A 26385-nucleotide genomic window follows, 5' to 3' on the forward strand; every position below is an offset into this window, starting at 1 on the left:
CCCAATCCCAGACCTACCAAATTAGATTCTTGGGGTGGGGGCAGGAGCCTTTTTTAACTTCTCCAGGTGATTCATATGCACACATAAGCTTGAAAAATACTGCTACCACACTGTGCACGCTGGATGGGCTAATATGATTACTACAGGGAAAAATTATAATAATCATGACAGATCCCACTTTTTGAATATCTGCTATATGCCAGGCACTTTTTAAATTTTTATCTAAGTTTAAATACATTTTCTCACTTAACCCTCACAACAACCCTATGAGATACTTTTATTATCCTAGTTTTTACAGAGGAAATTATAGTTATCTGTCCAATCACTTAAACTTGCCAAGGCTCAGTTTCCTTGTCTGTAGGCTGGGGACAATAATGTCTTGCTTCCCTGGTGGTTGTGAGGATGAGAGACAATGTATGGAGGACCATCTACATGGCCTGATGGGCTCAGACCTGGCCACTGGGTACGGCTCCAGGGACTGGCCCACAGTGGGGAAAGGTAGAAGTAGAGTTGCTATCTCAAACTTGTGGCTCAATTGGAGACCAGCCCAGTGCCTGCTGGCCCGGACCCTTCTCATTCAGCACTAAATCAGCTTCACCTGATCAAATTCTGTTTACCCCCTCAAGAGAATCCATGCTCTCACTCTGATTCTATTCCTAATTAATGACAGCACAATCTACATTTAGAATGACTGCATTGTGGGAGGCAGCTGTTTTGCTGAAGTTTGGAGGTCCTAGAGAATAATCTCCAGCTAGATCTGGGCTTCCAAGCAAAGAAACTAATGCATTTCTCTCTTGGGTGAAATAAAAGGAGAAGACCTTTGGTCTGAGAAGCCACTTTAGTGCAAATGTGAGACATGTCATTATTACAGGAATCATCATCACCAGCCTCTTACCAGCTGCTGAATGCCCACCATGTTCCAAGGAATTAAGAGGCACTATCCCTACCTCACATCAACGGCAAGGTAAGCATCACCCACAGTTCTGCCACTTATTTGCCGTATGACAAAAATACTGGTTTGGAATCAGATCTGACTTCATCATCGACAGGTGTGTGACTTTGGAACACATCATGTAACCTTGTTGAGTCTCAACGTTTCCATCTCTAAAATGGGTTGTTGAATTAAATGAGAGAATGTATGTATAACTCAACCCACACTAGGCACTTTACAAATGCTATTCCCCTTCCACACTTCTTTTCCTATAGTCTTGCCATGGCTGGCACTTTGGTGGGCACATAAAACAAAGATGACTCAGCCCAAGTCCCTTCCTACTTGGGTTGAGATTTCCCTCTTCTATACACAGGCTGGATCATTCCTCGCAGAAAGGGAACAAAAGATCTGGGGCAAAATCAGATGGTTGGGCAAAATCATGGGCCTACATTTTGCTAAGGACATGAGAGAGGTGAGGCAAGATGGCTGTCCAGCCTTGAAGTGCCCTCCTCAGTGGACCCTGCCTTCTTCTGCTCCCTTCCATCCATCACCTTCATTTTCAGCATTTGACTTTCAAATGTTGCCAATGCTGATGGATAAGGGAGATCAACGGGTGAATGGTAACTTATCCTCTATTTACATGACACAGCACTGGTTCCTAAACCCTTTTGAGGATTCACTACCTCATCAGACCCACATAACTCTCAGTGAGTGCTAGGGCAAGAAGTATGCTCCTGCTATATAGCTGAATAAATTGATTTCCAGAGAGGGCCAGTGGTTGGCACAAAGTTGCCCAACAGGTCAGTGGTAAGCTCTAGGACAAAGACCCTGGACTCTTGACCCCTCCTAGCCTAGTCCTTCCTGCATTTTATCCCAAGGTCTCTCCTGGTAATGTACCCTTTAGACAATGCTGTTAACTTGAGTAGACTGCAGTGAAAGTTAATAAAGTTCTGCTCCAGGTAGTGGTTAACAGGTTGTGGTACCAAGTAATCCAATTTTCTGTGAGGATGGGCATTCATATTCTTTCACTTGCAAGCTGTATACACTCAACTCAAACTAGCTTCAGAGATAAATAAAATCAAAATTAAAAAAAAAAAAAAAAAACACTGGGGGCTTATTAGGTCCCATAACAGGGAGAAGCCTAGTAGATACCATTAGGACAGTTTCTGCCTGGCTCCATTCTTTCAGGCTTCTCCTGTGTTCAGGTATTCTCCACCCACTGAGGAGAAGCCAGCTGTCTGTGATTCCAGGTCTCCAACCTCACATGTAAATGCTCCCAGTGGAAATAGTACTTGTCTTAAATGGTACTCGTTTCCCTTTGGATATGCTATTACTAAATAGCTAGGAAGGTGTGTGGGGGTGAGGAGGGGAACCTGATGAAGTCAGTAAAACTCTGGGGAGGTTTAAAAATTAGAACTCCCCAAAGGTGTAACCATAATAATAACTGACAAAGTCAAATCTATGGCATCAGCTCTTCTATACTCCATTTTGGGATAAGGGAATCTTTTACAATCACTGGACTTATTTATGTTTTATATACTATTTATGGTGCTTGAAATGCTCAAAAGGATCAGCTATACTAAATTTGTAACTGATATTTCTGTTGAAGGCAGTTTAATCAAATTTGTTATTGTTTAGATATTCAAGAGGCATTCAATGTGTTAGTGAATACGAGTTTGAAAAATTGAGCGCTGAAGTTCATGGAGTAGCGCGTATTCCTCTCAAGCCCAAAGGTCCCCAGATGTTAAGCAATCTAACAAAACACACAAAAATAAAATCGATCATTGGATTTTTAAAAATGATATAACTATTATAAAACTATTTGTAAGGGGTAAATTAGCAGTTCTCTACATTTATTCTTTCAACATTATATGACTCTTTGTGTTATGATGAAAGAGATGCCCATTTAAAACTTTTTCAATAGTCTATTTGTTTTAGAAAGCAGAGTACAAAGTTAAGTACGAGTCATGAATTAAGGTTATCACCCCACTTCACTGAGGTATTTGTGGCCTCGCCAGCTACAATTTGGTATTAAAAATCTGAGGGTGTTTTGCAAAAAGACGTAAGATGTTCAGTGACCAGCACCGGGGCTGGTGTCAGATGGGGTGATTCTGTGTATCCCAGTTCCCTCACTTAATCACTTAGTAGTTACTGTGTAATACACAATCTAACCAGTTATGGTAATCTCTGCCCTGTTTCCCCCCACCCCTGCAATAGGCAAGTAACTATGTTTCAGTGACAATGTGTACAATACAAAGATAATTTTTTTGTATTTTTTTTAAGGTTTATCTATTTATTTTTGAGACAGAGACAGGGTAAGCGGGGGGGAGGGGGTTGGGGGGGAGAGAGAGAGAGAGAGAGAGAGAGAGAATCTCAAGCAGACTCTGCACTGCCAGCACAGAGCCCAATGCGGGGCTCAAACCCACAAAACTGTGAGATCATGACCTGAGCCGAAACCAGGAGTCGGATGCTTAACTGACTCAGTCACCCAGGCACCCCAAGTACAAAGATTATTAGTAAAGCTTTCTGAAAGTAAAAGTCCTTAGGAAAAGCAAGAAAAGTCCTTAGGAAAAGTCAAATCCGTTTTTCAAAAGAAGTTGGGTACAAACTAGACAGAAATATTAGGATAATCATCTCACTGTTCGACAACAACAAAACAAACAGCAGTCATCGGAATTAGGCTCTTTATTCATGTTCTTTGTTTCAGAGTCCTGGTAGTTTCTATGGTACGGAGGGCACTTCTGGCACTTGGTATCACGGAGCCAAGACATGCTCAGACCACACTGAACCAGAGCACCCCCCTCTGACAGGCAGTTACAGACACTCCAATCAAGGACAGAAGGGAAATACCACTGAAATGACAACCCCAAGTCAAGGCTTAGCTTCAGTCTTAGGCTGTCACCCTGGGACATCTGGGCTGACCTGGAAGCAAGCCAGCATAGAGAAGACTAATTTAGAGTGAGTGCTCAGCAAGTTTAGAACACTATCCAATCTACAGGGGATATAGTATGCTTCTCCCTGTAGGGGAGCTTGCCCTGGCCTTGTCTCTTAGCTCCAGAAGGCCAAGGATCTTTGACTCATTTATTCCTTCAGTGAAACTTTACTGCTGTCTGTTCTGTGCCAGGCTCTGTGACAGGCCCCATGCCGGGTGCAGAAGACAAAGAGAAGAATCGGACACAGTCCTTACCTTCAGGGAATTCAGAATAGAAAAAGCATATATTTATAAAGCAACCATTGTGATTCAAGGTAAAAAGGACAGAGGGAGGATTCATAGAGCCTTGGCCCTCAAGGAATTCAGAGCCTCGCAGAGGCCTACAGGGCACAACAACAGAAATACATGGCAAGCTGTGGTGATGACCAAAGGGAGGCTTCCACTGTGCACTCTGGCAGCACAGGAGAGGATGGCATGACGTCTACTGACTAATGCAGTAGGGAAAACTCACAGCCTACTGAAGAAGCCTGAGCAGCCTAATCTGGCTGAAATGGAAGTACTGAATCCTACTACCCTGGAAAGGAGGCTGCGCAGCCTTAGGCTGACCTCTATGGGTCCCTCGGGCTACCCAACAGACAGGGTGCCATGTCTCTGATCTGTGGCTGCAGTTGCATGATATCCCATGGATACGAAGGGGGGATTGGTGACCAGGAGAAACAGGTCCAAATATAGCATCCAAATAACGAGGGCCTGAAGTACATAATAGTGGCCTAGGAGTGAGGGCATCAGGAGTTGGGGAGCATGAGCAGCACCAGCAGGTTGAAGGGATCGGAAGATGATCTGGGTACAGATCAGCAGCAGGAGGTCCCTACCTATGCTTTCCTGCACTCCCAGGCATGGGCCATGTGTACTGGATGGATCCATTCTAAGGGTCCCAAGACAGGGTGGGGGGACATCTACAGGCAAAGGACCACAGCCTCTGTAGTCCTCTCTTCACACTTCTAGATTAGAGGCCTCCAGTCTGCTGTCCTCTTTTCTTCACAGCTGCCATCACCTGCCCAATATTTTTCATTCTACCAACCTGAAAGGGCTAGAAATGGGCTTAGTTAGGATACCAGTATCATGGCATTGGACCCAGGGCCCCAAAGGCTTGGGTAATTGGCACAGAGTTGGAGTGCCTCCAGCTGTTTTTGTTAGTCACGTGGAACATGGACAAGTTGAGCCAGCTTAAAGTTACAGGGCTGGGCAGGAACTTATCTGTAGCCTAAACTGTGGGCCCATGCAGGCCTCCTTCCCTTTCCATACGTGTTGGAAACAGCTCCAGCCTGTTATCATTTCTTCTTCACAGAGGCCTCCACCTACACCATCTCTCCAGCCTCTGTCTCTATCTGTGCCACATTCTCGCTCTTCCTTAAGGTGCCAGGACTCCTACCCTGCTGCTCTTTTGCTTCAGAGTCACCATTGCCCACTCTGTTCCTCTTCCTAATCCTCATTCTGGATTACTTCTGTAATTGGATTACAAATGTCGGATTACCCAACCCTCTTTTCTTGCTATTCCTGAAATATACACACAGGCCCTTTGCCTATGAGGAGTTTCACTGCTAATCACTAAGGAGAAGCAAACATGAAGCAAAGGGGAAGGAGAAAGGGAAGGGCAATTCAGAGATGGAGAAGACATCTAATGAGTGCTGGTACTGGACAGCTGTGGTCCACACTGGCATGTGACTGAGGTCCCTCCTTGGATGGTTCCAAAGAAGTCTTGATATTTTCATTTTCTCCATTCCTTAGACCTTGTTGGAGAACGGAGCCACCCCCCTGTTCCCATCTATTTGGGGATGGTGTTCAGGAAAGCTTTGCAGAACAGGAAGTTTCTACTACTACTCAGGAGAGGGTTGCCCTTCCCCAGCTCCTCCCTATACCAGCAGCTCTGTCACCCCCTCCACTGCCATCTCGACAGAGGTCTTCTCTGACAGTGGGATTCATATGAAGGAGAGATAAGTATTCATTACCCCACCCAACAACTGGCAGCCCTACATGCCAGACAAAATGTAGACACCCTTTAGCAGGCGATGAAGAGCCACAAATAATTTTCAACCAGGGAATGTCAATAGGAAGCACCTTACATTATGCAAGGCTCTCAAGAATATTTAGGTAAATGTACAAATGAGTGAGTGAATGATCATAACTGTGTGCTGGGAGAATAACTTTGACAAATGGCTGAGAGGCTAAGGGAATTTTAAGAAGTCACTCTAAGCCATGGACTTAAGCCATATGCAGGAGTAGGTGAAGTTAATCTCTGCTTTCATCCTGCACGACTCTTCCCCATAGGACTGGGGCAACCGCCAACCCCTAGCCTCCTAGGCTATGCTCCAAGACTAACACTTGCTCTCTGGGCCATTACTCAGCACCAAATATAGTTCTCTGATACAAGGTATTTTTCTCCTAAAATAGGGAGGAAAACCAAGTATCTCATGATAGAATTTCTGTTACAATAATAGGCTATGGGGAAAGAATCTAAAATAAGAACAACCAATCTGGTATCATCTGAGAGACCCACCACTGGCAAAGTTTAGCCCCAAACCTATCAGACAAAGAGGCAGCCCTACTCCACAAACAGTATTTGTAGCAGGTCCAAAAAAACAGGCCTGATTCAGAGGTCTGAGGTCCAGAGACCTTCCTAATGGTCTTCCTAAAGACATCCTCCATGGGTAAAGAAGTGGCTAGGCCAGAACAACATTCTGAGAAAAATGGGCCTGGGGGAAACCCAGAAGCCTGGTCAAGCCCTGGGGCAGATGACTCCAAGCACAATGAAGATGCAACTAAGACAATGACATCAAGAGCTACCATCACCTCAACTTAAAGCCCAACATCTACAAACTAGCTGCATTGATCTTCTTGAATTTTCTCCCACTTCTAGCCCCATAAACTGTGAGCTCCTTGAGGGCAGAGACCATGGGAAATTCTGTCCAATACTTTAAAGTCCTAATCCATGTCCTTTTCTCATCAGGAACCATCCTAGTAAATGAACTTCAGGTTCCTCTTCCATAAAAGTAATGCCATCAGAAACAATATGTGCACCTGGGTGGCTCAGTTCGTTGAATAACTGACTTTGGCTCAGGTCATGATCTCACAGTTTGTGAGTTCGAGCCCCGTGTTGGGCTCTGTGCTGACAGCTCAGAGCCTGAAGCCTGCTTCAGATTCTGTGTCTCCCTCTCTCTCTGCTCCTTCCCTGCTCATGCTCTGTGTGTGTGTGTGTGTGTGTGTGTGTGTGTGTGTGTGTGTGTGTGTCTCTCAATAATAAATAAATGTTAAAAAAAATAAAAAAAAATATGTGCCATTATCAAGGGCCACTGGCATTGAGCTTCTCATTTTCTCCTTAGGGAGTAAGCATTCCAGATAAGGAAGATTGAACACAGCTGCAAAGCTGGAGAAGGTAGGTGACCTCATGATCCTACTGTTTTGCCCAATTCCTCTAGGACAGAGAACCTATAGAGTTCTAAACATGATTAAAAGGGTGTGTGTGTGTGTGTTTGTTATTAAGAACAGAACAAAACATCCAGATCTTCCTTCGTGCCAGAACACCTGCTTGTAGCCTCACACCTGGATGAGTGGTGAGTCATTGGAAATGATGAGTCCTTTGACTTCCCTTTTGAGATCAGAGTCTGCTACGGAGCCAGCATTTGCTGATCATGGAGCATGCAGACACTCTGTCTTTCCTAGAAATGAGAAGAAGAAAAATCCCAGAACCAACCCTCTCATTTTACAAATGGAGACCTGATGCCCAGAGAGTTCAAGTGATATGTTCAACATCCCTCAGCAAGCCAGTGGCACAACCAGGACCACATCATGGTTTCCCAACTCATAGTTCTTTCCACTGTAGTAGCTATAGAAAAATTTTCATTTTGCTCCTTGGAGGAGAAGGAAAAAAGGTAGGGAGCACAATATTAAGTTTTTGGATTCTCTGTAGGCTTCAATAACTTCTGTTAACCTGGCCTCCATTATCCTGGCTGTGATTGCCTTCTGTGGCTTCCTTTCCATGGAAAATTGGGTCCTAAGTCAGTTTTTAGCTTTCAATTGGCTCAGGGTTCTTATCAGGGCTGGTGAAGTCCCCATGCACATGGCTCAGGATCTCTCGGTCTGTAAACAGGCGGAAGGCAATCTGCTCACACTCTCGCTTGGTCCCACATTCAAACAGACACCCAAACAAGCCCTCCTTTTCCAAAGCAGCCAAATCAGAGTAGCCACAGGGCCCGCAGTGCAAGATCCAGGGGTGGGACCAGCAGGCAGCATCCAAGGGGGTCTGATTGAGGTAGATGCCTAAGTTGACCCTCCGCTTCTTACAGGTTGGGTGTGAGTACAAGAGCCATGATTCAGACAGTGTTCCAGCTTCTTGCTCTAGCCTTAGTGATCTGTCCAGTAGAGGGCTCTGCTGAATGGTAGAAGCATCTTTGCCATTAGGGTCCTGGCACCCACGTAAGATCTCCAGGGGCCGGAAACTCACCACACTGCCTTGGCAGCCATGCGGGGGCTCACAGAGCTGTCGGCTCAGGGCTAGTCTCTGAAAGCATTCACCACGGTCATCGCTGAAAGCCTCCGCCCGGCACCTGTTTGGTGTCCGGGCACTGCAATACAGCACGGGGTTGCCACCCCTCCCAGTCACCTCTGCCACTTCGCACTCCACTGTTGCCATGGGCTGAATGAGCCTGCCGTGGTGCCATGTGGCCCCTAGGTCATCACTGTAGATCATCAGGGAATGAGGCTTGGCTTTACATGGTAGCCGGAAGCAAAAGAACCAGTAAGGGATGTAGTAGGCATATGCAGGGATGACCAGCCTCCCCGACTGTAGCTGGATGCCATGACCTGGGCCCACAGCGAATGTGGCCCAACGCTTCACCTCTGCACCAATAACCTCTTCAGTCAAGTCCCTCACCTCGCTCCATGAACAGCCAGTGTCTCGACTGCAGATGAAGCAGAGGCGGGCTGCATTCCTGCCTGACATGACCTGCTGACGCTCGGTGACATGGCCTCGCACACAGATGAAGAATAGGTATACACAGCCGCTTTTCTGCTCCCACACAGGACAGGGGTTCATGGTCCGATGCCCAGGTAATGTGGCTTCCATCAGTGGCTCCAAAGGTCCCCACTAGACAAGGGGAAGGGGGAGAGAGCAGGAGTGAGAGACTAATAGGAATACATGAGGCTCATTAAAAGCATTAGTCTTTTTCAGTGATAAGAAAGAAATGATATTAAAATCTATGAAATCATGAAGGCTCAAGTATTCACTAAATTCTCAAACATTACAGGATGATTTATAAGGCTGGGAAGAGGCAATGCTAGATATTGTATAAGCTGTCCCCTCTGTCTAGAACACTTCCTCACTTTGTCTAGATGCCCAATTCACCCTCCAAACTCAAAAGTCCCCTCCTTTGTAAAGCTTTCTATGAACTTCCTCTGCTCCCCTCCTCTCACCAAAGCAACTGGTAGCTTCCTCTCTGTACACACAGAAGAGTTATAGAACTTATTATATAATAATCATCCTTTTTTATGTGACTGGCTCCCTTCCTAGATTATGAGTCTTTTGAGGAGTGCCCAGCACATGATAGGAGCTAAACAAATATTTTTTAAAAGAAAGAAAAACCAAGAAAAGTAGAAGGAAGTAGAAAAAAAAAGAAATGAAGAAAACTAAAGCAAAGCGGACAAATATGAAATTTAGGCAAATAAAGGGAAATTTAAAACAAAGAGTTTTTCCTTCCTCCACTATCCTGGGGAGGCAATTCATAACACTGGCATTAAAAACTCAAGCATGGAGTCAGAGATACCTAGTTCATCACTCATTGTGTGACCTCAGGCAAGTTACTTGAACTTAACTTTACCTCAAATTCTTTATCAATGAAGTGGAAAATGTAACAACATGCTCACACAGGAGTTGCTGTAAGGCTAAAATGAGATAATGCCTACTCAGACATATTACAAAGAAAGGCCTAATCTCCTTAATAGATTTTTTAAACTGTATTATAAATTGGTAAAAAAAAAAAAAAAATTCCAGAAACCCATCTGAAATGGGCAAAGAGGAAGACCAGACAACTCACAGAAAGAGGAAAAAACAACAAAAACATGTGCAACCTCACACATAAAACAGAAAAGCAAATTAAAATTAAAATTGATGTAGTACCTTTCATCTAACAAACTGGCAACGGCATAAACTTTGACAATATTCTGTTGGCAAAAATGTGAAGAAACAGGTACTCTCTTATATGGACCAAAGTGTAAAATGCTTCAACATTTATGTAGGGCATATCAAAATTCCAGATGCATTCATCCTTTCCCAGCATGCCTAATTCTGGGAATTTATCCTAAGGTATATCTGCTCATCAAATTAAGTATATACAAGATTACTTACTCACTGTGGCATTGCTTGGAAAAGCAAAATATCATGAACCCAAATATTCATCAACAGGGGACTGGTTACATGAACACACAATGCAAGAGAGGCAAAAAGAAAAAGGAAGGCCTCTACACCTTGAGATGGAAAGATGTCCCTAACATATTGGTAAATGAACAAAGCAAAGTACAGACCAGTGGATGAAGCATGCTACTTTTTGCATCAGAAATACGGAGGAAAAGGGCTTCCTGTAACAGCGACCTAGGTAATTTGAACCAACATTTCCATTGAGACTGGAGACGACAGATAAAATATTAAGACAAAAACATCTGGCTAAAAGCATCAGGGAGGAAACAAGACAATGAGGAATTATAGGCCAAGAACTGAGAGAAGTTCATTCAGAGAGGTTGGCCTGGTATTTCAAGTCCTTTTTCCTCTCAGGGTATCTCTGCTAATTCTCAAAGAGATAACTGAAAAGCTGAGAAGCTGAACAATTTGTTTGACAGCCTTATGGGGCCCTGGTAAACCCCCATGCTTTAAGATGGAACTTTAAAGAGCTAAATGCAGAGCAAGGGTGAAACTGAAGTAGACTAGCCTTCACAACCACCACTCTAGAAAACTGGCTGGCATTATCTCCTGAAGGGGAACATAAACATACCCTATGATCCAGTAATGACATTTCTAGGCATAAGTCCAGCAAAAATGCATGCACGTATTAGCAAAAACATGTACAAGAATATTCAGAGAAGCCTGTACACAACAGTTCAGATAAACCTCAAAAATACTGAACAAAAGAAGCCAAACATAAAGAATAAAGATTAAAAACAAGCAAAACTAAACTCCAGAGCTATAAATAAGGATAGTAATTATCTCTGGGAAAGAGAGGGGGCATAAGAGAAGGTTCTGAGGTACTGGTAGTATTCTATTTCTTGAGCTAAGTGATGAGTCCACAAGTGTTGGCTTTGTCAGTTCACAGAGCAGACATCCATGTTTTGTACATTTGACATTTATGTTATGTTTTCTACATATGTGTTACCACTCCACATTATAAACATTTTGAAGAGGAGTATTGGGGTGCCTGGGAAATCTTGTCACACACTACAACACAAATGAACTTTCAGGACATTATGCTCAGTGAAATAAGCCAATCACAAAAAAACACACCTACTGTATGATTCCACTTACACGAGGTATCCAAAGTATCTAAAAACTCATAAAAACAAGGAAGAATGGTGGTAGCTAGCAGATGGGGCAGGGGGAAATGAGGGTTGTCCAAAGAGTATAAAGCAGCAGTCTCGATGAAAACGTTGCAGAGATTTGTTGCACCACAATGTGCCTATAGTTAACAAAATTGCAATGTACACTTAAAATGGTTAAGATGGAAAATTTAGGTATATCCTACTATGATTAAAAATTTTTAAATGTTTATTTATTTTTGAGAGGGAGAGAGACAGAGTGTGAGCGGAGGACGGGCAGAGAGAGAAAGGGAGACACAGAATCTGACACAGGTTCCAGGCTCCTAGCTGTCAGCACACAGCCCGATCCAGGGCTCGAACTCACAAACCATGAGGTCATGACCTGAGCCGAACTCGGACACTTAATGACTGAGCCACCCAGGAGCCTCTATCCTACTACAATTTAAAAAAATTTGGGGGGGGGGGGCACCTGGGTGGCTCAGTCGTTTGGGCATCCAACTTCGGCCCAGGTCATGATCTCGCGGTCCATGTTTAAATAAACATTAAAAATTTTTTAAATAAAAAATATATATAATGTATTTTTTTAAACCAGCAAACGTGAAAAAGATTAAGAGGTTTTACCTGATGGTCTACTTAACACTAGTCAACTGTATTATGCAGCTGCCAAAAAAACAAATGCTACTTTATGTATTAAAAGACTGCATTAAAAGGATAAAAAACAGGATAGCCACCTCATTGCTGAGCTGGTCAGTCTATCCTTGGAGCCCTAAATTCAAAGGACCATTCTTTGAAAAAGGACACTGACATTCCAAATCAAATCCCAAAGACAGTAATCACAGCTTTCAAGGGCCCAGAAACGAAATCAAGACTGTGGTCTTAAGAGCCACTAAAAGAATGAAGCTGGCAAACGCCCAAATCAAAAGACTCAGCATGTATGAATACTGCTTTCAGGTACATCAAAGAGCATTCTCTGGAAAAGGGACTTTCTATTATGTATAGATCGGATGTCCCAGAAGCTGGAACAAGACCAATGGGTAATTATAGAGAAGTACAGTTTGTCTCACTCCAAAAACAAAAGTTAACAGTTGCCACAGGATTAAGTTCCTCATCTGAGGAGTTGTGTAAGCAGATCCTTTATAGAAGATGACTAATGTTGAATTCCTACTATGCAATTGCTATTATTAATTACATTTTATAGATGATGAGACAGAGAAGAGTCAAACGTCCCAGGTCACACGGCCAATAAATGGTAGGTCTTGCCTGACTCCAAAGCCATGTTCTTAACCCCTAAGATATTAGTAGCTACCAAGGGAATACAGAAGATCTCTTTACTGGGAAAGAAGCTAGGCTGATGATTCTTCTAACTTCAAGATTCTACAGACAGATAAATCAGAGAATGGAAGGGATAAAATACAGAGAAGGGAGAATGAGTTCAAGTGGACACATCTGTGAACGTTTCTGAGGTTACACAACAAGCATGGTCCAGTAAAAAGTGCTCAACAGCCTAATTGTTTGCAATAGAAAGCAGGGCAACACGACCGCAGGCAATGCCTGTCCTGGAGGGAATAAAAAACTAGAACTCCAAGGTAGGCTGCCCCGCTGGGCCTCTCTGGAGGCCAATGATACAAGCAGAGGTGTGGTCCTAGGAAGCAGCCATGAGGAAGGCTCATGACAAGATGGGTGAAAGAGCAGGGACTGAAAGTTCCCTAAAGTAAAAATCATTCCCACAAGGAGATGTGAGCGAGTCACCAAGAGCAGAGACAGGGGTTGCTGGCAAGGCCCACATTCAGCAGAAAAGCATTTGCGCTGTAATAGCAAAAAAAGAAAGAAGAAAAAAAAAAAAGTCATCCCTATGAGGTAATGTTTTCATGGTGATATCTCCATGAGTAGAAAACCAGCAGGATTAGAGTGCCTATTATAAAGATATACATGTTTGTTTACAAAAGGCTCTCAAATCCATGGTCTCATCTGATCCTCACTTCAACCAGCTCTGCAAGAGAAAAGAAAAACGGGATCTGAAATAACCCTATACTCACAGGCCCAATGAAATAACCCTATACTCACAGGCCCAAGGCCAGCAATCATTCTTTGCTCTCAAAAAATGCAGTAAAAATGTGCTACTTAGGGGCAAGGGCTCCATCCCCACCTCTGCTGCTTAGTAGGTGCATGTCTGAGGCAAACCACTTTTAATCCCATTTCCTCCTTTACGATGGGGATAGTATGCACCTCACATAAACCATGCAGAAGGGGGAGGAATGTTGTTATCCTTGCCCCCACCATCTGCTAGTTGTCTTGAACAAGCTACCTATCTCTTGGAATACCAGGATCCCTGATCAGAAAACTGGACTAACGATGCTTCCTTCCTTCCCTGGATGACTTATAAGAACAAAAGAAAATGTGAATGAAAAACACACCACATGTTAGCTGAATTTGAATGAAGCGTGGAGGCCTCTGGAATCAGAGATGGAATTTAAAGCCTGTTTCTGCTGTTTTATTACAGCTATGTGACCGTGAGCAAAGTGGCAACCTCTCTGAGCTTCAGTTTCCTCATCTGCAAAATGTGACTGACAACCGTGCCTATGTCACAACAGAGTGGTTATTGAGAATCTAATGTGCACCTAGCACACAGGAAATACTCAGTAAGTGAGAGCCGTTGCTTTTACTGTTTCTTTTTTTCTTCCTCATCTCCCACGCAGGGTTCTTCCAGCACAGATGGGAAAGGGCACAGGCCCTGAAGTGCTCTAAGCAATGTGGAGAGAGATTGAGGCTGAGAGCCAGATCTGGGATGAGGAGTCACCTGTACCGAGTGCCCAGTCCTCAACCCTCGCCTCAGCACCAGGTGGAGAGCATCCTCATCCCTGCTCGTGGAGCGCTTCTCTGCAAAGGCCAGGAAGGTGTGGATGGGGGGGATGTAGAGCAGGGCTGGGATCCGGTAGGTGATCCCTCTCTTGTCTTCCTGCTGGAACAGAGGGCTGCTGAAGGAGCATGATGTCACTTCTTCCATGACCTCTGCAAGGATAGGAGGCAGCTAAATGTGGGGCCATACCCAAATGCTGGCCTGTGCACAAGTTCTCTATCATTCTATTTCTGAAGATCACACACAGGGAGGCACGGATGTACTCAAACGTTTACTTTTTTGTCCAAAGGTAACACCATGGTCTCAATAGCACAAAGCAAGCAATACGCATGCTCATTGAACAAATCTATCCTCCACACTCTGGGGAAATCCTATGCAGCCTGTGTCAAGTATGTCTTTATGGAGATTCTGCATGGGCTGCTGCCAAGCATCCAGGGGTATTACCAGCCTGGGTGGTTTCCCATGTCAATTTCTGTGGAGGTTTTCAGGCCATTCAGATAATATAAATATAAATCCAAATCCATATGAGGAAAAGCCTGTGGTTAAGAACTCTCTGGGGAAACTTTCCCCCTCTATTAGAGCCTAGGATAAGAGGCAATCTTTATCATCTCTCTGTGTCAGCAAAAAGAATTCTTTTTACCTAGTCCACCATACCAGCGGGTGCAGACTTTCAAGGGACCTAGTTTCACGCAGCGATCTTAGTTCCGCTACACCATGTGGGCCCACAGTTTCATTCACTGCAACAGCAGGTCTACTAAAGCCCAAACTTCCAGGTAAGTGAGAGCAGCAAACATCCAGGGCAACTGAGGTCAGGTTAAGGGGCTAACTAGTCTGGTTTTCAGTTTATTCTTGGCTTCTAGGTCCCTGGGAATTTCTCTTACTTTCTTGCAATTTCAGCTATAAAGGACTTTATTATATTTTATCTACAATGTTACAGGTTAGCTAGCCTGTCATAATGCTGAAAATGTAAGTCTGCAGGTACACTTCTCAAAGAAATCAGGGGTTCTACTGCTCAGAGGCCCAAAAAGGGAATCAAGCCAGACAGAAGCAGGCTTAGAATTTTTTTATCTTTCACTATCTGTCATTCAAACCCTTTCATATAAATCACTTGTAAAAATTATCAGACTATAAAAATGAGGCCCAGAAGGCCTTATTCATTTATTTAGTAAATACTTCTGGGTGCCCACTCCAAGTCAGGCCAAAAGGTAGGTGCTGAGGCGACAAAAAGGAATCAGAAGTCCCTGCCCACATCCAAGTGAGGGAGACAGACATACAGGGACAATTACAGTATCATGTAATAAGTGCCACATTAGAGGTCAACATGATAGCGTGTAGGAAAACAGAAAAAGGATCTGTCTAGATCAGGGCAGTGGAGGGTTTCTGGAGAGAAAAAAACTGAGTCAAGTGAACTCCTGCCTCATATCCTTATGCTCTGTGCCTAGAACATTCTTGTTTCACATAACCACAGAGTTCACTCCCTAAACTCCTTCAGCCCTGTTCCAATGTCATCTAATCTATGAGGCCTTTCCTGACAACTCCCCGGCCCTCTATCCCCTCTCTGCTCTCTTCTCCATGCCACTTATCATCCAGATTATACTTGTTTAATATATACTACACAACAGAAGCTCCATAAAGGGCAGGGATGAGTCTGTTCTATTCACCGCTACACCATTATACCTGGAACCATGCCTGGTAATTGATAGGCACTTGACGAATTATCTGTTGAATGACTGAATGAATGAGTGAGCTGGATCTTAAAGGATGAATAGCGAGTCAGCCTACTGAAGGGTGAAAAGGGCAGAGGGGGTGAATGTGAAAAGCCTACAAATGATAGAAAACAGTGAGCTGTGGGGACTGTCGATAGTGCAGCATGACTAGAACAGAGTGCAGAAGTGGGACTGAAGGGGTCAGCAGAATCCGGGTCCTGGGAGGCCTTGCTACCTTATTAGGGTGTTTATCCCACAGAGAGGGAGCCACTCAAGAGTTTTTGGCAGAGGAATGGCATGATCAAGTATGCATTTTAGACCAATCTCCCAGGTAGCCTGTGGGCAATAAACTGAAAGAAAAAGTTGTACTGCTTTTGGCCACAGGTGCCTAGTGTCAATCAAGACAAACTTATCCAAAGGCATACCAATGATTCACTTGGTCACTTGTTTCTAACTTAAAGAAAGAAGAACCGTGACTCACTATCATGAGAGGAATGGGGAGTTAGCCTCCAGAGTCCAGAAGAAAAGCCTCCTCCCCTTACTCCCAATTCTGTGCTCTCAGTAGCAGAATTGAAAAGCAAGTGGGAATTGTCTTCTTCACAAAGTACTAGAGCATACCTCTCTCTCCTCAACTCAGGCTCTCCTGCCAGAGAAGGTCAGGCTCTCCTAAGTAAAGATCTGTCCTTGAGCCAAGCTGGAGTGATGGTTAAGAACATAGGATTAGGACCCCACTAGGACTACCTGACTTTGGGCATGTTATTTAACTTTCCTAATGTTTCAGGATCCTCATATATAAAATTCAGTAGAGTTGTTGAGAGAATTAAGCTAAAAATTAAAGTGGCTGTTACAGAGCCCATGCCATAGTATGAGCTCAATATATGGCAGTTATTATTTTTAGACTGTCAATCACTACGTATTCTACAGTTGACTGTTGGACAACACAGGGATTAGGGGTGCTGACCCCAACTCTGGGGGGGTATAAACTTTGTGTATCACTTTTGACTCCCCTCAAAACTACGAATAGCCTACTGTTGACTGGAAGCCTTACCAATAAGATAAATAATTAACACATATTTTGTATGTATAGATGTATTATATACTGTATTCTTACAATGTTAGAGAAAAGAAAATGTTAAGAAAATCACAAGTTATAGAAAACACATTTATAGTACTGTACTATATTTATTTAAAAAATGCTTCTTTAAGTGAAACTGCAATTCTAAGCTGTGTTGTTCAAGAATCAAGGGTAGTCTTATTCCTTGAAACCTGTGGATGGTGATGATGATGATGATGATGATAACAGTTACAACTCTTTCTTAAAAGTATTTAAATCCGTCTACGCCTCTGGGAAAGATTGTCTTTAAACTCTCATGCGCCCACACATTAATTACAAGTGAATACCACACTATTAATGATCAGTTAACACATGATTATTAGTTCACACCCATGAATTCCCTGGGTGATAACAATAAAGCAAAGAATAGGCATGGAGTGGGGAGGAGCAACTAGGAAAAAGGAGAGGGAGAGGTAGTGGGGACAGCACCAAAGCGGAAGCACAGCTTCTCATATGGGGCTTGATTCACATCCCATCTATACTTCCGTGTGACCTAGTGCTAGTCACTTAATCTCTCTAGGTCTTGAGACTCCTATGCTTGTAAAATGTAGATAATACCTATATAAGATGACCAATATGAAGAACTACTCAAAAGTGCTTTATAAACTTTAAAGCACTATATAAGTAAAAATATTAAAACTTACGATGTCTTCACAATTTCACTTATGGCTTTGCTATCACTATAACAATTAGAATCACTATCATTAACTTTTTGTTAATTATGGTTATGTTGATCATGGTGACGACAGTGGTAAGCAGCATAGATGACTCTGGCATTGAAACCCAAACTTTAACACAAACCATATACTGGGAACTAAGGATAGAGAAGGATTAGATACAGTTCTGCTTTGGTGTTCATGTTAGCAGAGAACGCAAGCTATTAATTGCTACTCCATATAATCCTCCCCGCTCTTTTACTGGGAAAGAGTATAGTGTAGCCTGGACTTTTAAGTGTAATGTGCTTTGACACTTTCTAGCAAGTCATTTTATCTCTGAGTCTCTTTTTTCTGACTTGTAATGAGGATAATGCCACCTATTGCTCAGCATAAAAGAACAACGTAATTCCAAAGACTCCAGTTAATTCAGTGCAGCAGGCAGCCATCGGTGAACCCCAGAAAGAGGCCTCCCTAACTCATTTATTTATTCCTAACAATTAATATTTAAAAAGCACCCATCCTTTGTCAGGCCTGTTGAGATCCAGCACTCCAAATCCCTCTCATTGTACACATGGGAAAACTCAGGCCCTCGGAGGGGAATAAGCTTATATTAGGCCACTTAAGTTAGTAGCAGCAAGCCTGGACCAAGATTCAGGTCTCCTAAGTTGCAGCTCGGGACTCTCTACAACCCATACAACCCTTTCTGGTAAGGGCTGCCCCTGGCTTGGTTCCCTTTCATCTCTAAAATGGTAATTCTACGGTTTAGGTTTGGCTTCGTTGGAAGGAAAACAAAAATAGACTAGCCAAGAATACTCTCTGGCCATGTCTGAATTCCTGGCCTACTGGAGGGCTCTGACTCAATATTCCCCTCAGACTGGATTTCCTAAGCCCAGGCGGTGCCGCCGAACCTGTCCCCACACTCAGAGTGCCCCACTTTTCGGGGATCTCTGCAATGTCGCAGCCCCGCTCACCTTCACGGGACCCCAGCTCCTCCATCTCTCTCGGAGCAGAGCTGGGCGCCGGGCAGCTCTCAGGTCTCGGACACCGAAGCGCGGGAGAATGAACCACGCAGAGGGGAGAGGGAGAGAGACTGCGGAAGACACGGAAGCAACACGAAAACTGAAAACAAAAGGGCGACACGGCCACGGAGAGAAGGAAACACCGACAGACCCGGACGTCCAGACTACCCAGCCGGGAAGCCAAGGCGGGGACGCGCGGAGGCGGCAGCCGGCCGGCGGTTGGACCCGCAGTTGGCCGCTGCCCAGAGTCGGCCCCGCCCCCATGGGACGGGCCCAGGCGAGGCCCCGCCCCCTCGCTGCCTCGCCGCCACAATCCTTTCTCTCCCGCGCCCCTAGCCCAGTCCCAGACACCGTGTGGACCTGCCCCTTGCTCTCCCCGACCACCACCAGCTCCAGCTTAGCCCCGAGACTGGCTTTGGCTCAGGCCCTGGGCCTACCTCTGCTCCCGTGGGCCGGGCAGCAACCTGGCTCCGCCCCCCACCCTTCCATTTCCTCCCCCTTCATCCCTCCCCTCAGTCCCCTTGCCCCACGCTTGTATCTATTGGTTGCCTGTCAGCTCATAGGTATCACCGCCTAAAATTTCCCCGAACAGCCTGGGAGTCCAGCAAAGGTTCCGGCCCGCGAGAAAGAACTCCACAAAAAGAACCAGAGATCCAGCGCATTAGACGAACCCCTCCCTCCTAAAAAAATTAAAATTATATGTTATTTTATACGTGTGTACATGATTATATGTTGACAAAATAATAGTATTATAATCCATTGAATAAAAACCCATGAGTTCATATTGACATAATTCTATAGAATTCCAATTAATAAATGTGGACTCTGCTCAGACGATTTGAACACAATATAGCTTATTCTGAACACCTGCTTTTCTTCTGAGTCTGGAATTTTGGTACATGCCAGGCAGAGGGTGCCAACATACCAGTCCCCAGATTCCCTAGGCAGAAACATGGTGCACATGCTGCATTTTCCTTGCTGGGGGAAAGTGTGCTTAGTGCAACCCCTCAGGAGAAGGAGAGAGCATACGAAATACACATGGATTCCTTCAGACTCCACTTGTGTCTTTTTCTCTTATGATCCAATGTGTCTTTACTACATTGCTGTGAGTGCAACTATTAGGCTGAGTCCCATGAGTCCTTCTAGTGAGTCTATGAGCCTAGGGGTGGTCTTGGGAACCCTTAACCAAATACCATATATAGTTTTAAAACTTGTAAAACAATACCATATAGTGTTGAAGAAAATGGAGAGGAATAATAAATACTAAATTCAGGGGAGTAGTTACTTCTGAGAGTGCAGGGAGTAGGACATGATTAAGGATACCCAAGGGACTAATTTTTTAAGGTGGTTCATTTTATTATTCTGTAAACCTTATTATTTGTCTAAAACATTTGTTTTTAAAGATTGGCTCCCACAAAGTCCTAGGGCTCTTCACCCAGACTTCTCCAAACTCACAATCACCAATTCTGTAGATCAATCACCAAGTCAATTTTAGAAAAATATCTAAAGCTAATGCCAGATTTCTGTCAATTCTTTGACTGGTGGTCTTGGTCTTATGCCTGAGACAGTGAGTTGCAATCTCTATATTTGGAGGCGATAAGATCTTGGCTCAAATCCAGACTTCCCACTCCCTACCTCAGTGACCTTGGCAGGTTATTTAACTCCTGTGCCTCAGTTTTCTCATCTGTAAAATGGGCACTCTTGGCACTCATCCTCATTCATGGCTCAAATGAAACAAGTTTCACTTCCTGTAACCTCCTAGGCCTCCATGTTAAAATAGTTACTCCTCTTCCAACCATCACAGTACCTTACACATCACTTCTGATGAATTTTGTTTGCCACTCTATTGGCCACCCTGATTAATCTGACAGAAATGGGACTTAATCCATCCTAAAAGGATAGTATCAACAAAACTCCAAGCAACAGGATGAGACCAATCTACAAAACTGACCTTACCCATACCCAAGGGCCAGGGCTCAACTAGGTAGAAAAACAAACAACATAAAAAACCAAACAAACAAAAAAAACCAAGAAAACCAACCAACCATAAGCCATCAAGGTCTGCTTTAGAAAGCTGGGTGCCATTCTCTTATATCTGTATTGACCTTAAACCCAGCCTGAGGCATTAATCTGGGTACAGAGAATGTATTAGTGTTTGCAGACTCTACCTGGGCCCACAAGGAAGTCAAGGGCAATTCTATCATCCATAACCACATTGGCCAGTGAACTGAGGCCCACCCAAATGCCTTCCAGGGCTGAGGTGGTATCATTGTTGCCTTCAGCTAAAGTCAGGGATGAATTTCATATCAACATTTCAAACAGGATGACCCTCAAGATAGGATAACTTCTTGCAGAACGTGCATAAATAAATCAGCCAACCCTCCGGGAAGTTCCCCTATGTAACCAAAGGCAGCTTCATCTTGGAGGAATCTCTACAGTCATCTGAGGGCTACATGATCTAATGGTGGTTCTTCTTTAAACACTTGAAGGTTGCTTATGACCCTCCCTACGGAACAAGGCACGATGTTTTCAGGGAGGGGGCAAGTTAATGCCTGACTTCCACATAGAAGTTATAGTCCTGAGGTCATATGTGGTACCCCTGTTTACAATTGTTGGGACCTCCTAACTGGGACCTATTATCAATTAGGGGACACAGGTTGACAGTGTCACTAATGAGGCCTCCTGGTACCTGGTAGGCTTCAGAGTCCCCATCCACTTAAGTATGATTGAAACCAGGCCTTATTTTTGGAAAGACGGTCTGATGGCAGTTGGCCCAAACTGTCCCATATGTCCACACCAACAGTGAGGTGGCATTTGTCCACCCCATAAGGAAACAGCAATAGCTACAAGAATGGGGGTGACGGAGACATGTAGAGGTTGTGCATTTTACAGAGAGGAATAGGAACTGCAAGTGCACCTGATGTTTCCGATAGACTTCTCAGTAGGTTAAAGGGAATGACTATCAAATTGTGGTCAGAGCCATCTAGTGGGGGATGTCAAACCAAGTAGTCAGTCAAGTTTATGGAGTTTGCAACAGCTTGGTAGAATTGTACTAGGCCATTTTCCTTTCAGAGAAAGGCTCTAGAGGTGACTCTTTTTCCAAATGTCATGATCTAGGACCATGTCAAACCAATGAGAGAATCCAAGTGCCTGAAACAGAATTCAATGAGAACCAGAATTCAATGTGACTAGGCTGCCACCTGGAAGTTGTAGTAACAAGGTGGGCCTGGGGATGCTGTTAGGGCAAATATAACATCATGCCTAACAATGGTCAGGGCTGAAAACAGAATTTTCAGGATAAATCTACACAACACTCTCCAATCCCTCTCATTTTGATCATTACACCATAAGCAGCTATGAGAGTTAATTTTATGCATCGATTTGACTGGGACACGGGGTCCCCAGATATTTGCTTAAGCATTATTCTGGGTATGTCTGAGGATGTTCCTTGATCAGATTACCATTTGACTCAGTAGATCCAGTACAGCAAACTGCCCTGTCAAAAATAGGTGGGTTTCATCCAATCTGTTGGAAACCTGAATAGGACAAAAGTTGGGGTAAAGGAGAATTCACTCTATCTGCCTGTCTTCAAGCCAGGAAATGAGCCTTTTCCTCCTCCTGAACTGGAATTTATACCATCAGTTCTCTTGGTCCTTAGGCCTTTAGATTCAGATTGGAACTACACCACAGGCTCTCCCGATCTCCAGCTTGCCAAGAGCAGATCCTGGGACTTTTCAGCCTCCATAATCACGTGACCCATTTTCTTATAACACATCTCTTAATATATTCATGAACACATTCATTCTTTTTTTTCTGGAGAATCTTAATACTGCAGTAAAGACAAAGTGACCACTTTCTGGGGACAGCCACATTCAGTGGCCAAACTGCTTTACGAAGGTGTATTGACCAGGACAAGGTAAGTGAAGTAGTCAGAAATCTTGTGACTGTAGGCTGTTTTTTCAGTAGGCTGTCCCAACATTCAACAATGTGGATGGAGGAGTGGAAAGTCAATCAAATACTTTGATTATCAGCCCTCTGCTGTTGAGTGGTTTTCACAATAAAGATTCACCACCGTCAGAATGTATGTGGTCAAGGAAAACAAAATCATGAGACAGATTAGTTTCAAGATCAAAACAGGGTAGAGTTGGCTGATTGACTAGAACAGCAACACTGTAACCTGAAAAAGTATCCTGTTAAAGCACTATTGGTAACCTCAAGAGGGAACCAAAGGCCTGACAGAGTTAGTCAGCCAGAAGTGGATGGAGGCCATGCCTGGGCTATGTGGCTTCACTCATGGCTAGACTAACAGGACTTTTTTTTTCCTTTTTTTAATGTTTATTTATTTTGACAGAGAGAGAGACAGAGCATGAGCAGGGGAGGGGCAGAGACAGAGACATAGAATCCTAAGCAGGCTCCAGGCTCTGAGCTGTCAGCACAGAGCCTGACGCGGGGATTGAACTCAAAGACTGCGAGATCATGACCTGAGCTGAAGTCGGAGGCTCAACCAACTGAGCCACCGAGGTGCCCCTAGACTAACAGGACTTTTAACAGGAGTCACAAACCTGGCATGTAGTGGTAGCCTCTGCACCAGAAGCATAAAACTTTTACTCTGTGCCCAGGCTATGACGGTGCATGTAATGTCATATCTGGTATGATGATGGATACAGGCAATGATGGTGGCAATCTGAGTGGTTACAGGCTCCGTCAGCAATTTGATTCCAGTTGGTCTTCAGTGAATAAGCCCCCACTGTGAGCATCTACATGAGTGATCCAGACAGTTCAACTAATAGCTGCAATTCATTTTTAGTTTGTGGCCCCCAAGAGTGTCTTTAATCTGACAGTCTATGTCTGCCAAGTGATAGACCATAGCCCGAGTCAGTAAAAATATAACATGTTTGGTCTCTAAGGAATGCTTAGGACGAGGGTCATAGCCTTCAATTCAGCCCATTGTGCTGACCAGCCTTTACTGTAGTCAGTTTCCAGAAACATCACTTGACATTGACAGCTCTTAACTTAGCTGGACCATAAGTGAACCAGGCTCAGGCATCTGACTGGGAAAGTCTCTGTAATCAAGGGCCCTTTTGAGCCAGTGGCTTTGCTTCAGGCAGCTGAGTCTTGGAATACAGTCTTTCCAAAGGAGTGGGTATCACTTTTTCAAGTAAAACTAAGATGGGCAGCGGCTGCATCCCCAAAATGCATCATTTCCATTTGACTAGGGAAGGCTGCTGGGCTTTTTGTTAATTTCAAGTTTGAGTTCGTGTAACCCAAAGTGGGGATGTTAGGCCAGGTGCCAGGCTTCTACAGGTCGGACGTCATTTCAACAATAGCTCAGTAGTAGCCTCCCAGCTGTCCAACTTTTTCAAAGGGTGTACTTGGTGCCTGCAAAGGATACGTGGCACTGCTATATTAGGAAATGGGCTGAGTACTCCAGCAGTCACCAAGTTCTCACCTAACTAAAGCTGTTGATTTTCCTTTCTCACCTCTTAGGATTCTGTATTTTGTTATGCTACTCAAGAGGAAACAGGAATCACTTCTCTATAAGCAGTAGTCCCTGAATGGGAGACTTGCAAACTTTCACACTTCAATTTAATGTATAATTGCTGTCAATAACACATTACTGTGAAAGCCATACAACAGTAACACTGAGCCAGTGTAGAGGCTCCCCTACAGTTATTTAGTTTTCCTTTCCTACTACAGACTTTGCCCAAACCCTGCCAGGTGAAGTCAAGCACTCCCCCACTCCCCTCACCAACTACAGGGACTCAGACCAAGCAATCTGAGACCGATATTGCAAGGCACAGCCACAGCCACCAACAAATCATGTTCCAACCCAAGAGTTCGAGGAAGTCACAGGAGTAGGAGAGGCTAGCCTGCAGGGGGCAGCTGGGTCAGCAGGAAGGTCTTTTCTCTGACTCCTGCTCTGGAGTCAGTGCTGCCTTTTCCCTAGTGTACCTCTTGGCTCTGAGGAGCACCTAGGGTTCAGGGGCTATTTTTTTGTTTGCCCACCTTGCATACTACCATGGATCTGCCCCACAGTCCTTGGTACTTCTGACCATTCCTGTGCCCAGGGCTCCCTGTGCCCATGGGACCAAGTAGGATAGTGACTTAGATGCTTATATTCAGTAGAGTTGTTAAAAGGGAGTCCCTCTCCTCCTCAAAGATCCCCAACATAAATAGCTTCTTTCCTTAAAACAAAGGGAGAAAAGGATCAGGGGTTATAGAGAGACTGGCCTTGTGCCAGTAAACAAGGTCATGTATTTACTTTCACTTCAAATGGCTACCTGCTTGGTCATAACAAACTCCTAATATATTTGGTCCATTCAAACTCTGTATCTTTATTGCCATTTATTTCACCTTCGGGGAACCCTCTACTCATCAGCCACAGCCATAGAGCCTTCAGCTGGGGCCACAGGCTTACTGCCTTGTTGTCAAAACATTCTTTCCTCCTCCTGTCCAGAAAAGAGTGAACAACAACCTAAGTACCATTTGGGCAATGTGTTTCAATCCTACCTCTTGCTGTTTTGCCTCAAAAATTTCATTAACAGGTGGGACAGTGAAGGACCCTTACCCACTTGCTCAGCAGTATTTCCTACCAGACCCCAGGTTATTTTCTCACATCCTCTCACCCGACCCATGTCCTTTCTCTTGTAGAAAGCCATGGCTACCTGTATCCTGTCCTTGTTACCCAAACTGTCAGAGTAGCCTATGAAAGGGCTACAATTCTATCTTACTTGCAACTAACAGGTTAGCCTACTATTTTATCATGGATACTGGTAGAAGACATGAGACTCCCAGATCAAACACAAAGAACTTTTACACCTACAGGAAGCAATGTGAGCAGGTTTGTGCTAGTTCTTCAAGCCCCCCCCTCCCCAACAAAAGTGACTTGGGGTAGGTCTAGATAGATGGATGCCTACACATGCAGGGGGATGTGTCACAGGAAAAGAACGCTGAGCTTGGGAGATTCAACATTTTTATAGTGCAAAGTAGGGAAGAGACATTACTTCAATTCTCAAGATTGCTTACTGCCAGAACACTAAGATATGCCCCAGGAAGTGGTCAGGGTCTTACATTCACATGAAGTGAGAACATGCAGGGGTGCTCAGGGCTCATGGTAGATTGCTTCTCCTAACAGTTCTTCATTCTCTAGTGGGTCCCCTTTAACAGCATTATAAGCCAAATCCAGGGAACTAAGAGCTTGAATACTACTCAATATTCATCAATGGTTTCCCATTGTCACAGGGTTTGACACAGGGAACTCTTCCCAAAGGGCCAGAGCTCCCTCACAGCAGCCAAGACCCCCTGCAAAAAGTTCCCAGTCCTTTACTGTGGTCTCTGAACAGATCTAAGCTTGGCCTGATAAATTGTAGGAGGGGTTTGGTTGTTAAGACAACTCAACAGTTGCCATTCTTCCTTAATAGGCATTCTGTACCCGAATCCCTTCTCTCCCAAGCAAACTAGCTGAAGTTTAGAAAATTCACCTGGTTTCTGCCCACAGAAGTAAGGGATTTCCCTCTTTTCATGCTCCTGTAGGGGTGTGTCTGTAACTGCTGTCTGAAAGGAGGAACCTGCTGCCCACTCATGATGAATAT

The 26385-nt window shown here is 44.2% G+C and overlaps 1 protein-coding gene and 1 long non-coding RNA gene across 3 annotated transcripts; one reads left to right on the forward strand and one right to left on the reverse strand.

The window, feature by feature from the left end:
* The first annotated feature begins 714 nt into the window (after window positions 1-714).
* Window positions 715-18737, forward strand: LOC125177031 (uncharacterized). 2 transcript variants are annotated; one of them, XR_007156487.1, is made up of 4 exons: window positions 715-964; window positions 7244-7296; window positions 14138-14280; window positions 18541-18737. It is a non-coding gene; the product is annotated as an uncharacterized LOC125177031 (long non-coding RNA). The 2 variants fall into 2 exon arrangements; XR_007156486.1 differs by lacking the exon at window positions 18541-18737 and adding an exon at window positions 14410-15581.
* NEU3 (neuraminidase 3) lies at window positions 7081-19188 on the reverse strand. Its single transcript, XM_047879041.1, has 3 exons — window positions 18746-19188; window positions 14239-14450; window positions 7081-9006 (listed from the first exon to the last, which is right to left on the reverse strand). Exons 1-3 carry the CDS (start codon window positions 18768-18770, stop codon window positions 7927-7929), a joined length of 1317 nt encoding a protein of 438 aa, XP_047734997.1. The 5' UTR covers window positions 18771-19188; the 3' UTR covers window positions 7081-7926.
* Window positions 19189-26385: the final 7197 nt, after the last annotated feature.

Source organism: Prionailurus viverrinus, chromosome D1, assembly GCF_022837055.1.
Source record: "Prionailurus viverrinus isolate Anna chromosome D1, UM_Priviv_1.0, whole genome shotgun sequence".
NCBI classification, from domain to species: domain Eukaryota; kingdom Metazoa; phylum Chordata; class Mammalia; order Carnivora; family Felidae; genus Prionailurus; species Prionailurus viverrinus.